The 17,022-nt window shown below is 37.3% G+C and overlaps 1 protein-coding gene across 1 annotated transcript in view; it reads right to left on the reverse strand.

Moving 5' to 3' along the window:
- The window catches only part of LOC126726740 (uncharacterized), a 29,202-nt gene extending 12,451 nt beyond the window's left edge, over positions 1–16,751 (reverse strand). Inside the window, exons 1-10 of the mRNA XM_050432088.1 lie at positions 16,293–16,751; positions 8,014–8,112; positions 3,176–3,327; positions 2,717–2,789; positions 2,403–2,525; positions 2,021–2,129; positions 1,485–1,564; positions 1,191–1,272; positions 805–944; positions 609–719 (exon numbers count right to left, since the gene is read on the reverse strand). Of these exons, the coding sequence (XP_050288045.1) occupies positions 609–719; positions 805–944; positions 1,191–1,272; positions 1,485–1,564; positions 2,021–2,129; positions 2,403–2,525; positions 2,717–2,789; positions 3,176–3,327; positions 8,014–8,112; positions 16,293–16,418 (1,095 nt within the window). The 5' untranslated portion in view covers positions 16,419–16,751. The remainder of the gene's footprint in view (positions 1–608; positions 720–804; positions 945–1,190; positions 1,273–1,484; positions 1,565–2,020; positions 2,130–2,402; positions 2,526–2,716; positions 2,790–3,175; positions 3,328–8,013; positions 8,113–16,292) is intronic.
- Positions 16,752–17,022: the final 271 nt, after the last annotated feature.

Consider the following 17,022-nt stretch of genomic DNA (forward strand, 5'->3'; position numbering starts at 1 on the left):
ATTTGTGGTCCATGATTTTGGTTTTGTTTCGAGTTTCATGGGTGATACCAAAATCTGTTGTTGAGCTTTGAGCTTGTTGGGAAGGTCTTTTTGGTTGTCATTGAAATGGTCATATTTGGATGGTTATCCCCCATTGTTTGATGTGGTGCATTTGGAGGGAAAGGCATACTTGGAGTTTTGAAGACACCAAAATTTCTATGCATAATCTTAAGTTCTTCTTTTTTAGAACTCTTTTGAATTGGTTGTCAGCCACGAGGAATCTCTCTTTATTTTGTATTATTGATTTGTTAGATTTATGCAATTTTTGTAACTATTGTCTAACCCAATATGTTTCCTGTATAATTGGTTGACTCATTTTTTTTTATTTATATAATCTTATTACTTATCAAAAAAAAAATTTCTCCTTTGCACATACATAGATCTTATTCCTAGGGCATTACATAGGGCATCACAAAAACCAATAGTTCATATAGGGCCATCAAACTGGCCGAACCAGCAACTAGAGCTCTATGCATTATATGAACAGATATCAATCAACCCAGATCATTACCAGACAAAAATTAACATCTGAAAATAAGGATATTGTAAAGGTACTGAAAGAGAATGACCTTGGCACTGAATTCTTCTGTCGAAAGCCAGGAACCCATTTTCAACAAGGCAGCCAAAGCAGGGGCAGCAGCTGAACCAAATTCAAGTGCAGAAGCTAATAATGGAACTAACTGTAGAAACAAGTAAACAAAAACATAAGCTGGCATTCAAAGACATTTCAAGTAGATATATAACATTAGAATTTCCATGTCACACCTTTTTCAGGACAATTGGACGAGGAAGCTGCTCTGCTAAATTTGGAAGCTTGCGGAAGAAGGTATCCTTTTCAACACTGTCTTTTAAATTTAGAATCTCCATAAAATGTATTGTGTCCACCAGTTTATTTTGGAAATATTCTGTCAATCCATTGGTTGAAAAACTTTATAATAAGAGGAAAAAGAATGGCGGAGAAAAGAAAATCCAAGAAGCAACATTATGCCAGAAACAGAAAAGCAGAGCTGAGTATAAGAATTCATAGTGAATTTCATCAAAATAGGTACACCACTTGACATAGCCACCACTCACAAGGCACATCATGTAGCAGGTTACCAGGACTAGAGTTTCTCCAAAATTATTAAATACAATGAAGTTTAAGAACTCACCACTATTTTCAATAAGCTTTGATGTATTCAACCTACGAGAAGGCACGGCACTTAAAAGCCGCTGATAATCTGGAAGCAAAGACTGTGAGGCAAGAAAACAGATGCAAATGAAAATTGAATCAAAGCAACCAACACGTGCATAAACAAAATAACACAACAACTAATATACTACTACAAAATAGAGGTAATGAAAGGAAAGGTTGGGTGGAGATAGTGTAGCGAAGAGGCAGGAAAATAACTCCAGAAGCATACAATAAGTCATCACCAACCTGTCCATAGCAACAAAAGGCTAACCTTTGGAATGGAAGCAGTGTTTTTCAGCTCCTCTGTTCTGCCCAACTTCATGCCGGAGAAGAGTTCATATATAAGACAGCCTATCAATTAAAATAAATAGCTTAGATTGCTTAAAGAAGCCTATAATTTAATATTAATAATAAGAAGAAGAAGAAGACATCATTTACACAAAAGCCAATGAGGGTGTAGAATTTGTATCAGATAAGTAAATAGAAGTTCTTTTTTTTTTAATACATGATAAGTAGAAAGAAGTTAAGATAATACACAAGAATATGTTCAAAGCAAATATAGCATCATCGACACAGATCAGCCTGACATATTATGGGTCACAACAAGATTTAAAATACATGCATACCAACAATCACCGAGTGCAACAGTAAGAAAGAATTTATGATCCATCTCATGTAACAACAACAACAACCCAGCCTTAGTCCCAAAATTTTAAGGTCGGTTATGTATTCTGTATGATCCACCCCATGTACCAAACTAATTATCACATTTCATTCAAGCCAAAAAGGTAGCCATGAGAAGCTTACCCAAGCCCCAAGAATCAATAGCCCATGGTGGTGATTTTCGGATTGCAGCCCAGTCTGAATTCACCAACTCTGTTGGTTTATATTGTGCTCCAACAAGCCATGCATATGGCTGAAAGGAATATTAAAAAATATCATGTGAGAAACAAATCCAAATCAAACAATCACCAAGCCACTTATGCAGGAAGCAGGTTTTAAATTATGATTAGACAACACACTCTCTTTGATGCCCCATTCATTAGAATTTTTGCTTCTTAATTATTATTTTATAATCATTTCCATGAATGAATTTTGTTTTAATTTCTCAGAAAAAATACAATATATAGCATTGCATAAGTCAAGAACAAATTGCAACTAATGGATTACATCCAAACATAAAGATTACCAGCACTGGTACAGTGGAAGCTTCATTATTAGAATCAAACTCAGATAGAACATCAAATGCATGCAACTTCCAGTCCAAAGTTTGTGTGACAACCACACTTGCCAAAGAAACATTTCCATGGACCTGAAGTAGTCAAAGTGAGTCAAATAGTAAAAAAAATGAACATTATAATAAGAGAGAGAGAAAAGTGGAAGAAGAACAAGAAGCTGGACCCAAAAAAGAACAAGCTAATATATTAAGCAGAAATCACAAACACATATATCTATGTAATTTAATATCAATGATACAAGTATAGTCCACTTAAGGATACTTACAAGTTTACAATCATTATTTAAGAAGCTCACAGCTTTGGCTATCTGGTTCAGTCCCCACGCGTAATACTCATCCCTGTAACAAAGTCAAGTCACTACATGTCAAAATGATTTAAGACCACCAACCAATTGATCATTGATGCTTCAAACAACTGCCCTATATTTGGCATTGGACATCACACATAGAGACGAATAGATAGTGTCTATCTATTGCCAAACTATAAATCAACAAAAAGATGGCAGATTTAAATTATTTACAACGAAATGCTTACAAAAGGAGAATCTATGGCAAACAACAAAGTAATAAGTCATTAATATAAGTTTAAAGGAAACTATGATACCCTAATATGTTCAAGTGAGTGAAAAAATCTAGCCAATAGATATTTGGAAATTTCTGAAATTATCCAAATGCAATCACATTGGGTAAACTATAACAGATACAGATGACTAGATTGCCCATACCTTTGTGTACCTTCTAAGCCAAGTTCCTTGATCTTTTCCGACAGTGGTATAACAGGCTCCGTGACAATGTAGATAGTAACCTTTGCAGTAGAACCGTCAAATGTTTCAGCCTCAGTACTGTGAAGAAAGGATAAGATATTGGGATGTCTGACCTGAAAAGGAGCAAAAGCAGCTTTATAGAGAATGCTAAAGCTTCTGGAATGTCAAACAATCAAAAGTAGTAGGTCTGGAATAAAAAATAGACGGTAACACATTAGAAAAGAAGCTTCTGGTGTAACTTCAAAAAGCCCACAGGTAGTTTCAGATAGACTTTAGTGGGCATGTAAGTGCCCAGGCATGAAATGGAATCCACTATGCTCTCCAGTGAAGTATGGCAGATTAGGAGCAAAGAAGTTGGGCAGGAAATTTTAATCAAGCATTGCCAGAGGAATGATTATGGCATTTTGGTGAGGAAAGAAACCATCTATGGTGATGTGTTATTGACTTTAAATATGGAGAGGAATGGAGACAATAGACGACAAGGGTGACAAAATATACTTATGGATGACTGGATGTAACCTATGGAGAAGAATAGGGGCAGGCTAGAAGAGATTTGCAGACCATACTACTTTGGGGTTGGGCATGGTATAAGAGTGATTTTGGAATGATACTTGGAATTGGAATCAACCATTGAAAGCATTGTTTCTAGACAGTTCGTAACATGGATCTTTTCACTAATGATACTCTGATTTTTTGTGATGCTAATATTGATCAAATTCTGATTCTCCGTATGGTGCTCATTTGGTTTGAGGCTATGCCTGGTCTAAAGGTAAATTTGGATAAGTTTGAACTAGTGGCTGTGGGGGCAATTCGTAACCTGGATCTTTTGGTGGCTGTCTTAGGCTGCAAGCAAGGGTCACTCCCAATGAAATATTTGGGTCTTCCTTTGGGGGCAAAATTTAAGGACAAGTCCATTTGGAATCCTATTCTAGAGAAGATGGAAAGAAAATTAGCAAGTTGGAAAAAATTATATTTATCCAAGGGAGGTAGAGTCACTTTAATTAAAAGCACTCTCTCTAATCTCCCTACTTATTTTCTTTCTTTATTCCCTATTCCCGCTTCTGTGGCCAACCAAATTGCTAGGCTTCAGTGGGCCTTTTTATGGGGTGGCCTAGGAGACGAGCCCAAACTTCATTTGGTTAATTGGTCTACAGTGTGTACTCCGCTTTCTTCAGGTGGGTTGGGGATTAGGAACCTAAGAACCTTCAATGTAGCTTTATTAGGGAAGTGGTTATGGAGATTTGGGCAAGAAAGCTATGCTCTATGGCGTCAAGTGATAGAGGTGAAGTATGGTTGTGATTGGGGTGGTTGGTGTTCTAGCTCTTTCTCTGGTCCTTATGGAGTTAGTTTGTGGAAAAATATTAGAAGGGGGTGGCACTCTTTATCTCGGTTTATTCTGTGTGAAATTGGAGATGGATCAAAAGTGCAGTTTTGGCTAGATTGTTGGTGTGGATCTTCTCCTCTCGCAGACCACTATCCTGATTTATATAGGATTTGTTGTAACAAAGAGGCAAGTGTGGCGGATCTAATGAGGTTCACCAATGGAGTCCTCAATTGGGATTTTCAGTTTTGTAGGGAGGTGCATAATCGTGAATTGGAAGCTTTCAGAAGCTTCATCAATTCCATTTATTGCACTCCTGTAAGGGGGAACGGGGAAGATAAGAGATGTTGGCTGCCTTATAAGAGTAAAGGGTTCACGGTCAATGCTAATTACCATCTTCTAGTTGGCCATAGTAAGCAGTTTTTCCCTTGGAAAAGCATTTGGAAGTAGAAGATTCCCTCTAGAGTGGCTTTCTTTGTATGGACCGCAGCCTTGGGGAAATGCCTGACAATTGATAACTTAAGGAAAAGAAAGGTTTGCATTTTGGATTGGTGTTATATGTGCAAGTGTAATAGTGAAACTATTGACCATCTTTTCCTTCGTTGCCCGGTTGCTTTGGAGTTGTGGGATATGGTTTTTGGGTTATTTGGAGTTTGCTAGGTTATGCCATTCTCTGTTGTTGGGCTTTTGGCTTGTTGGCAAGGTCGTTTTGGCCGCCATCGTAATGGAGATATTTGGATGGTTGTTCCTCATTGTTTGATGTGGTGTATTTGGAAGGAGAGAAATAGTAGGTGTTTTGAAGACAAGGAGCGTTCCATGCCTAATCTCAAGCTTCTTTTCTTTAGAACCTTACTTGATTGGTTCTCTGTGTGGAGAAACCATCCTTTTTCTTCTATTTTGGATTTTCTTGATTTTTGTAATGTTCGTTTTTGATTTGTTCTCCCCTGTATACCCTCGGTGTACTTGGGTGTCTCTCTCTTTTTGATATCAATGAATCTTTATTACTTATCAAAAAAAAATTGTTTCTAGACAGATACTCAATTGCAGCGGACATGCTTTTGTACATTCTTCTTTGGAGCCTTTGAATGAAAGGAGCACACGCACATTGTTTAACATCTAAAATCGCTAGTGGAGAGGGTTCAGATTGTTTAAAGTGGAGGCTAAAGATGATAGTAAGTTTGATATTTGCTCCTATTATGAAGTAAGAGGCTCCAATGCCATAAGTTTCCCATGGAAGAGTATTTGATGAGCGGGCACCAAGCAAGGTACAGTTTTCATAGGGAAAGTAGCATTGAGTAAAAATTTGGCAAGTGATAGTCTTATTAAGAGAGGTATAATTTTGGCGGATTGGATTGGTATTGTATGCGAAAATTAGCAGTGCAACTACGAATCATTTACTCATCCATTGTGGAGTAGCCTATAACTATGGTCATTTGTTCTTTCTTTGGGATTTTCATTGGGTGAAGCCAAAAACTGTTGTGGGTGTACATTTGGTTAGAAAAATTGGTTTGGGAAACAGAAATCCTCTGTCTGGAATATACTTACCGTGGGTAATATGGCGGGAGAGGAACAACTATACTTTTAACAATGTGGAGGATTCAATGGTAGAGACAACTTCATTTGTGAGATTGATATTCAAATGGTTTAGGATCCTTTGAGCTAGTGATATGTGCTTTATTGTAGACTTTATATACTCAGTTTCTATTAATAATAACTTTTCCATATTGCCAATGAGCTATAGCTCAATTGGCACTTCCTCCTATAATCATGGGAAGGAGGGTGCGGTCATGGGTTCAAAACCCATCGTGTGCGTGAGTAACTTACCAATAAATAAAAAAACTAATTTGTCCATATTTGTAATTCTTTGGGAAATTTTATGCATACATAAATATCTCCTCATTGACTCATTCTAATATAACAATAATAATAACAACAACAACTTATAGAAAAAACATGGATTGCCAAGTACATTAAGTCATAAACTGGAAGCATATTAAGAGCAGTTTTCCATGTTGGGAAGGTGGAAAGAGAAGAATCAACTTCAATTGGCAGTACTACCATTGGATGAAACCACTATGTCACCTTAGAGACTCACTGCCATGAACTTCAAAAAGGGATCCTTTTTGCACCTGCTAGTGTTTTTCTCTCAAGTATATACACAATCATCTATGCTTATTGTATCATTTCAAATTTTAGACCCTCACAATCTTTAACCAGGCTAGAAAATTGAGTAGACCAATATGATCAAAGAATTATCAGTTAAACCCCAAAAGTGACCATCAAAAGAAATTCTGATATTTAAGTATCCATTTGGGAATAGCTTATCTAGCTTTTTTATGAAAACTTTTTGTTCAAAGTATGCTAAAGTATACTTTTACCTTGAGAAATTTTGAAAAAGTGAGAAAATGCGGGAAAAAGTAAGGTTTTAAAAAGTTGTACATAAAAGTTAAAAGCTAAAAGCTGAGCTTATAAGTTGATGCCAAACACACATAGTATCTTTTCAAAGTTCCCAATATTTAAATGACTTCCACATAATAAAAGCTTCACTAAGTGTTATTCTGACCTCAATTTGTTAATATGCCATGACAAGACACAGAATTCTCTCATCCACAAGGGATAACAACATTGCATTTTTCCACATGAACATTTTTTGTTGGATACAATAATTTCAGAAACAACCAAAAAGGTCAAAGCAAAGAACCAACTCTCAGGATGCCAATGAGCTCTATCTCAAATCTCCTCTCCTTGTAAGAGCAAGGTGGAGGATGAGGTCATGGGTTAAAGACCTACAGCGCGTGTATTGTAACTTACCAATTTTTTAAATAAACGAAAGACCAAAAACAAACAACCAACTCTCTGGACTCAATCATATCTACACAGCTATAAAGTTCAAAGCAACTATTCATTCCTCAATCTCAGCCTTAAAGAATGCAACTCTAGCCTTTAGTCATTGAACTTAACAACAAGGGGATGCCTTAGTGCAATACTGCAATTAGAATATTGTTCGAATGAAGTTTGAGAACCCCACAAACATGTTGTTGGATGTCACATATAATCTCCAAATGCATTTACAGGATGACCAATGAAAACAGGAATAACCATCCCCCAAATCCAGCCTTGAAGAATGCAAATCTATCCTATAGTCATGGAATTGGAATTTCACATTATTAAAAGAGATGCTTAGGTGCAGTTAGAATATTTTTTTTTTATAGGACTTAGGTGCAGTTAGAATATTGTTTCAATAAAGTTTTAAAACACAAACATGCAGTTGATTATTGCGTATAATTACTCTATAAATGGCAAGGATGACTGCCTATGGAAAAATGAAAACTGATTGCAAGCTAACCTATTTGAGTTTGAAAAACAGAATCATCCACATTGCATCATGTTCCTAAAATGTAGTTGGGAAAATAAGAGTATCAATCAAATAGTTAAACTGCAAATAGAAAATAATTTACAATAGCTATTAAAAGCTTACAGTGCGAAGACGCTTGACACCATTTCGACCTGCAGCTAAATGTCCATCCTGGGCATTACTCCCGGAAAGAGAAAATATTGACACTAGAGACCCATCATCCTGAAAGTTACACCAGAATTAAAAAAGCACATCAACTTTTATGTGTGTGTGTGGGGGGGGGGGGGTGGCAATCAAGTAACTTTCAATAAGAAAACAGTGAAAGAAAAAGACAAAAAAGCATTTCTACAGCCTAGACTTTAATGTGTTCCAGCATGGTTCGTAATAAATAATCCCCAAATACCAAAAAAAATTATTGTAATTATATTAACGAAATAACCTATACTAAATTTACATGAATCACACTGAATCTTTTTACAAGCACATTGGCTCCATAATAAATCATATACAATTCAGATTCCAAATTCCTTACTGATAAACACTAAATTTGCAATATTAGTTTCTATTTGAGATAGCTTATTTTGGACAACTTGTTTTTAAAGGTGAGGCTCGTTAAAAAGTGCAATTTAAATAAGTTGTACCTAGAAAAAAGTGAGGCTTTTAAAAATATCTAGCAAAATAAGCTAGGGAAAATAAACTGGCCAATATACCATAATAAACAGTCAGTCATGTTATGTTTAACATTGACAGAAAATAGACAAAAGATATACAAAACCTGTTTTCGAGGGGAAGAAAAAACAAACTCTAATAGATAATAGTAGAGAAAATTTTTTTTGATAAATAACGTAAGAAATTTTATTAAAAAAATAGCCAACCCAAATACACGGGAAATGTACTACAGTGGCAGAATTTAAAAACCAAAATTACAATGATCAAGAAGGACAGAAAGGGATAAACAAGAACATTAAGGCAAAACCAAGCTCCATTCAAGGAGAGTACAGAAGAAAAAAGACTTTATATCAAGGATAGACCATTCACAATCCTCAAAGCATCTAGCATTCAATTCCCTCCATAAGCACCAAAACAAAATGTGCGGCACAATCCTCCATAAATCTATATTTTTATGTCTTTTGAACTTGCCCTGCCAAGAAGCTAACAACTCAATAACTTTATGCGGCATAACCCAATGAAACCAAACAAACAAGACCATAGACCACAACTCATATGCAATAAGCCAATGAAGAAGAAAATGGTACACCGATTCCCCACACCTTTTGCACATATAGCACTGCAATATGTCTAATCCAAAGAATATTTGTAGTTAAAATCTTACCTAAAGTGGCAATCAAAGAAAAGAACACTACTCTACAAGGAACCTTCGATTGCCACACCATTTTCCAAGGAAAAGAAATGAAAGAAGAAGGGGATAGAGAGCGATAAAAACCTCTAACCTCAAAACCTCTTCTCATTGCTGGCTTCCAACAAGCTTTATTAGCACCATAGCCTCGTACATCCGTGGAATAAAGCATATCCAAAAACAAAGCCAAACTCCCAATCCTGTACAGGACGACAGAGTTGGATGTCCCAATGAAGCCTCCCATCAAAGAAACGCATGACCTCCGACACAAAAGACTCCCTTGCCAAGCTAATACTATACAACTCTGGAAAAGCTTCTTAAAGAGAACAATCCCCACACCATACATCCTCCCAAAACTTCACCTTAGTACCATCACCCACATCATACCAAAGAAACTTTAAAAAAGCCAACCAACCACTTCTAATGGTTTTCCACATACTTACACCATAGGTCCCTAACATGGGTTTTGTATACCAATCACCCCTAATAGTAAAGAAAACTAGAAACACCAAAATGATGTTTTCGTTTCATTTCCTCACACATTAACCATTCATCCCTCTCTCTTCATTGGAAGTAATTGCTGCCAGCAATGATGATAGGTACACCACCGCCACCATGGAGAAATTTGTCTTCCCTTCCGGCTCTTCTGTGTCATCACACCAACTTGGCTTGTTTGACAAGGTCATCCAAAACACCACAGCAAAACCCAGACAACCAATCGAACTTTGCCAAGGTCCATTTTCCCCACAAGATTTCGGTTTCTTGTTGGGATTGCTATAAAGTCATGGCAGCTTAGTAATGACAGAGTTAGGATGGTTTCAACAGAAAATCAATGGTGATTGGCAGTTTGGGTTGGATTCAATGATGGTTTTAGTTGATTTGTTTCTTTATAAGAAAAAATGTATTAAAAAAAATGCAAAGGGGTGCTACCAAATTACCCAGTAAGTATAAAAGCAGAAGTCAAAACAGAAAATAAAAAGTAAAAAAATAATCATTAATTAATTAATTAACAAAAACTCAAGGTATCCAAAGTCCACAGTAGAAGAAGTATGAGAGGTCGATATGCATTCATATAAGATCTTCACAAAAAAAAAGTTTAAAGCAACACTCATTCCGTTCTTTTCAAAGACACCACATAGAAGAAGTATGAGAGGTCAAAATGCGTTCATATAAGACCTTCAAAAAAAGTTTAAAGCAACAGTCATTCCATTCTTTTCAAAGACACCACATTAAATACAATCGAACAGCTTTCCAAATGCCCCCCATTACTCCTCTAACCAAAAAGTCCCTTCCAGCATGATAACCTCCATCACAAAATAAGGCCCAAGGGACACCAACCAAACAGAAAACCATAGACTACAATTCCCGAGCCACCACACAATGTAAGAAAAGATGAGCGACATTCTCTCCATGGATTTTACACATAAAACACCAAGCTACAATAATTATCAATCCCTTCATTAGATTGTCATTTGTCAAAGTCCTCCCTAATGCCACACACTACAAGAACAAAGCTACCATATGCAGTACACAAGCTTTCCAAATGCTTTGCCAAGGAAAACCTTTACATCTGCCCTCTTTGAACGCTTTGTAGTAGCTCTTTACTTGGAAAGCTTGCTTTTTCAAAGGAAACCATTCCCACTTATCTACTTTCCCACATCAAAAATTTGCTGTGTACGTCTTTCAGTAATTGTACCAAATATTCTACTTCCCAATCAGGCACTAATCAAATTAACGTAGGATTCCAATAAAGGCAACCATTCCAATAAAGGCAACCAAGGAAGAAGGGCATCTTGTTAGTTGAGCGGATGATTGTGATGGTGCTTTGGATAATGTTTCTGTTGTATTTGGGTCAGATTGTGAGTTGGGGGACTCTGATGGGGGTCTTGTAAACTAGGAAAATATTAAAGAACCACTAGTTGTGCAACCTTTGGCCATGGCTAACCCAGTTGCTCCACTCGTAGAAGTGGCAATTGCCTCCACCCAATTATCTCCTTGGGTTGAGAAACGTATTAAAGCCTTTAGGAAATCTGTAGGTACTTCCTTGGAAGGCTTCGAAGCGGAAATTACTGGGATTTTTTTAGCTTTGGAGGCTAGGAAGAAAGCTAAAATGATGCAGGTTGAATGCTCTCAGAAAAGAGAGCTTAAGACAAGTTCTAAAGGGCGTCGGGAGTTGAGCAGTCTACTAAACTCTTGGAACTTTGAGAATAATTTTGATTTGGTAGGTAATGCCAGTGGGGAACAGGATTCTGTGGTGCCTCAATGAACCTGAAAATTATCTCCTGGAATGTTAGGGGGCTAAATGATTGTGAAAAAAGGCTTCGAATTCAAAATATGATCAAAGGTTGGGGTGCAGACATTATTTGTCTTCAGGAAACAAAAATGGAATTGATAACAAGGAGAGAGATTCGGAGCTTGTGGGGTTGTCAACATTTGGATTGGCTTTATTTGGGCTCTATAGGTGCGTCGGGGGGTGTTTTGGTGATGTGGGATAGAAGGATGGTGGAAAAAATTGACGAAGCAGTGGGAAGGCTTTCTGTCTCATGCAAATTTAAGAATGTGGTAGATCATTTTGTATGGGCTTTCACTGGTGTATATGGACCAAACTATGATCATGACAAGCGTTACTCTAGAGTTTATGGTCCTATTATTGATGGAAACATAAGGCAGCTTTGGGAGGAGTTAGCAGGATTGGATAGTTGGCGCAATGTACCTTGGTGCATTGGGTTGGGTGCCCGGGGGGGGTGTGTGGAGGGGAGGAATTTACCGTTGTCCATTTTCCAAGTGAAAGGTGAGGCAACAAGAACCACAAAGATGTGGGATTTTCTGAGTTTATATTAGAACATGCTTTGCTAGATGTTCTTTTGGAGGGAGGTGCTTTTACTTGTTTGAATAATCATGATTCACTTTCAATGTCTAGGTTAGATAGATTTTCGGTTTCACCTTATAGGGAAGTGTGTTTTTTTCTAATTTGAGTCAGAGATTAATCAAATGACTCTTATCAGATCACTTCCTGATCTTACTTGATAGCCATGGGGTAAATATAGGTAAATGTTTTTCAAATTTGAAATTATGTGGCTGAAATCTAAGGGCTTTGAGGATAGAGTGTGAAATTGGTGGGGGGATCATGGAAGGAAATTTATATGCTGAAGAGAGGATTAGTAGGGAAGATAATAAAATGGAGTTGCAAAAATTAATCGTTACGAAGCAAAAAGTTGAAGACAGAAGTCTTGGGCTCTTTGGCTAGAGGAAGGAGACAGAAATACTGAGTTTTTTTTTTCATTGGTTGGCTGTTGTCCAACTTGCATAAGCAAAATAAATTTGTTGGCTACTAAAAGTTGTCAACGCACTCAACAATGATCATGCTGTTATAAAGGAGCACATTTTCCATTTCTACACTAATCTTTATCAAGAATCAGAAGTTTGGAGATTGAAGTTCGAAGAGATGGCTTTTAATGCCATATATGGAGAAACAAGATCATATTTTAGAAAGCCAATTTGAGGAGGAAGAGGTTCTTTTGGGCTTGAAAAGTATGGATGGGCAGTATTTATAAAATCATTTCCAAGTTGTTGGCTAATAGGCTGAGAAGGGTGATTTTTGGAATTATCTCTAAGTCTCAAAATGCTTTTCTTCTAGATAGGCAAATCCTAGATTCTGTCTTAATTACTAATGAGTGTTTGGATAGTAGGCTCAAGGCAAGGATTCCTAAGGTTTTATGTAAGTTAGATGTGGAGAAAGCTTTTGATCATGTCAGCTGGGATTTTCTTATGTATATGTTGCAGCGTTGTGGATTCTCTAAGAAATGGAGAAAGTGGATTCTGTTTTGTATCTCCACAGTGAGATTTCCGATTTTGATAAATGGCTCCCCTAAGGATTTCTTTGGGAGCTCTAGGGGGCTGTGCCAAGGAGATCCTCTCTCCCCGCTCCTATTTGCTATTGTTATGGAGGCTTTAAGCCGTTTGTTGGATGGTGCGGTTCTGGCTGGACATAGTTCAGGTTTCACTGTTGGTACAAGGTCTGATACCCCCCTCATGGTGACCCATCTTCTCTTTGCGGTTGACACTTTAATTTTCTGTGATGCTTCCGCAAGTCAGGTTGAATATTTGCGGGAGATCTTAGCCTCCTTTGAGGCGGTGTCAGGGTTGCACATTAACTAGGCTAAGTAAGAATTGGTTCCAGTTGGAGAGGTGACTAATATGGGGGAGCTTGTGGCATTGCTGGGTTGTAGTCAGTCATCTTTGCCAATGACTTACTTGGGACTGCCTTTTGGCGCTAAATTCAAGGATAGGGCGATTTGGAACTCTATCCTAGAAAGAATGGAGCGAAGATTAACGAGTTGGAAGCGATTATACTTATCAAAAGGTGGTAAGATCACCTTAATCAAAAGCACTCTCTCAAGCTTGCCAACTTATTACCTATCTCTCTTCCTATTCCTGTGGATATTGCTATTCGTATTGAGAGGCTTCAAAGGAATTTTCTATGGGGTGGGATAGATGAGTCTCCTAAATTCCAGCTAGTAAAATGGGCCCAAGTTTGTTCTCCCTTGCAGTCTGGCGGTTTGGGTATTAGAAATTTGAGAGCCTTCAATCAAGCTTTTTTGGGTAAATGGCTGTGGAGATATGGAAGAGAGACAACCCATCTCTGGAGGCGGGTTATTGAGTCTAAATATGGGAATGATTGGGGAGGTTGGTGTACAAAAGAAGTCTCTAATCCTTATGGTGTTAGTCTTTGGAGAACCATAAGACAAGGCTGGCCAGTCTTTTCAAAATCCATTTAGTTTGAGGTTGGCGTTGGCGATAGAATTAAATTTTGGCATCAAGTGTGGTGTGGGAGCTGTACTCTCCGAGAGGCTTTTCCAAAACTCTATAATATTAGTTGTAATAAGGAGTCTTCCATTGTAGATGTTATGCACTTTCCTAACCAGAGGCTTCATTGGGATCTTCTTTTTTCTAGAGCTCCCCAAGATTGGGAAAATGAACATTTTTACACTTTTTTAGATCTTATCAATTCATTGCCCCTTAATGGTGAAGGTCAGGACAAACTTTGTTGGAAACCAATAGGGAATAAGAATTTTAAAGTGTGTGAGTTCTATCTCTCCCTTTCCTCTACTCTTGACATTTCTTTCCCTTGGAAACCTGTGTGGCGTTCAAAGGTCCCTCCTAGGGTTACCTTCTTCTCGAGGACTATCTCATTAGGTAGGATTTTGACTACCGAAAATTTATGGTATAAGGGTGTCACAGTTGTTGATTGATGCTATATGTGTAAAAAGAGTGGGGAATTGGTGAATCACCTTCTCCTTCATTGTCCTATTGCTTATGATTTATGGTCTATGGTTTGGGCTCTTTTTGGTCTTCAATGGGTTATGCCGCATGGTGTCTCTGATTTATTTTCGAGTTGGCAAGGTTCCTTCGGTGGGCATCGAAGCATTGATTTATGGAGGGCTGTCCCTCATTGTGTCCTATGGTGTATTTGGCAAGAGCGGAACTCAAGATGTTTCAAAGGGAAGGAGCGGTCTACTTCAGATCTTAAATCTCTTCTTCTTCATACCTTGCTAGAGTGGAGTTCTTCCTTTAATCTCTTCCCTTGTTCTAATTTTTTAGAAATGCTTGATCTTTGTAATTTATGTGTTTGACGTACTGTTTTCCATGTTCACCACCGGTGTACCTGGGCTTCTTTTTAATACAATTCCGTTATTTATCAAAAAAAAAAATAAAGTCATCTTCCGTGTTTTGGAATTCACAAGTAATAGAATACTCCCCCACTGCCTCTTCAACTTTTTCAACAACTCTTCCATCCCACATTAACAAAATACCACCAGATGCTCCTAAAGGTTCTAAATGAACCCAATCTACAAAGGTGTTCCCCCAGATGCTTCTAACAATATTTCTAGACATTGACTCCATTTTAGTTTCTTGAAGGCATAGAAATCTACTTTCCACCATGTCATAAATTCTTATTTCTGTTTGTTTCTCCCCCCATCATTCCACAATCAAATTTTCAGATGCATAATGATTGTAATAGAAAGCCTCGAGCTCTTCTTGATGTTCCTCCACTACCTTCACCTTTTTTGTATCATAGTTGATGGAGCAACCCAATTTCTTCAATTTCCGCACCCCCTCAGCCATACATCTTGGGCTCTATTTGATTTAGTTGATTTGATGATGAATTTGGTTGATCAGGCTTTTGAATTGAAGGAGCAACCAGAACTGTTTTTTGCTCTCATCTCATGAGACTAGTTTTTGAGATAGAAAACTAAAAACATTCTCAAACAGGGCCTAAGTGTTTTTATCAAAAGAAGTAAAGACTACTAAGCCATGCAATGCCCAGAGCAGCAGAGCCTCCGTCTCTAGTTCAGTTAAATTCTTAAATGAATGGTGTGCTCAAATGTTTCTTTTGAAACAGCCCATGTGATTTTAGTCTATTACTCTCTCCTCACCCAAAGATCTATATTAGCTTATAAGCTTGATTTGAAGGCAAGCAAAAGGACATCCGAAGATATTGGAATAACAACAAGTTACATTATCAATTCCATAGAAAATCTTTAATGGGGAAGCTAACTAAAGATTTACCAAGTATAAACTAAAAACGCCAACGAGCTCTGGCGCCGCCTCCCCTTATAAGTGTGGTCATAGGTTCACATCTCACTGAGTGTGCGCATAATTTACCAATCAAAAAAAAAAAAAAAAAACTAAAAAGATATATACTTTTTTACTTCCCAATCAAAATAGTTTTTCGGGCATTGCCAATCTAACAAGATCCAATAATAATTCATTCCCAGCTGTGGCTTCCTTCTACTGAATTCTTCTAAAATTGGAAACTTTAAAACAAAATCCAGCGGGGTTTCAAGTTCCAACACACTCAAAGTCACTAGAGTGTATTCACCATCACATCACAGAGAGTAAAAAACGAATCTTTACATTTCAGGGACACGCAAAATCAAATCAAACCTCTAAAATAAACCAATTAACTTAGGCAGATCAAAACGTAGCTACACAACAACAAAAAAAAAAGCATATGAAAGAGAGAGAGAGAGAGATTGAGAACCTTGGAAGTGCCACGAAAGTGAGTCCAGGAGCCCCAAGCAGAGGAATAAGGTTCGCCAATGTTGTAAGGTAGATCTTTGATTCCCGTGCCAGATCCACCCACTACCCCCTTCAGGAACTTGAACATCTTCTTCTTCTTCTAAAGAGAGAGATAGAGATACGATCTGTGACTGATTGTGTGCGTGTGAAGAGAGAAGGACGAGAGAGAAGATGAAAGTGGAATCCAAATCCAATCGGGAAATTGATTTTTTGGGATTTGGAATTCAATTAGAAACAAGTGAAGAAACAGTACCCAATCAGAAAGACCTACTGGAATGGAATGGTTTGGTTATGGAAGGATCGGTACTCAGTATTCTATTCGGGTTTTTTTGTTACATGGAGATCCCAACCAAAGTGGCCAACTAATTAATCAAATTCCTAATTCCTAGTTTATCAAAAAAAATCCTAATTCCTACACACTAACACAACACATGCAGAGATACATTCTCCGTAGTTACTTTTATCTGGACTTTTTTTTACCCCTTTTTTTTTTTTTTTTTTTTTTTGAGTGCACCTATCTATTTGCCTGTATCTGTGCCTAAAAAATATATCCCTTAAAATTCAGCAAAACATATATATCCCTTAAAAATGTTATTCCCTTTTTTTTCTACTTAACCTTAAAAAAAATTTAAAAAATTAAAAGGAAATACCGAAATAGTGAGTTTTTTTAATTATTATTTTAAAGAGTAGGG

This window comes from Quercus robur, chromosome 5, assembly GCF_932294415.1.
Source record: "Quercus robur chromosome 5, dhQueRobu3.1, whole genome shotgun sequence".
Taxonomy (NCBI): Eukaryota; Viridiplantae; Streptophyta; class Magnoliopsida; order Fagales; family Fagaceae; genus Quercus; species Quercus robur.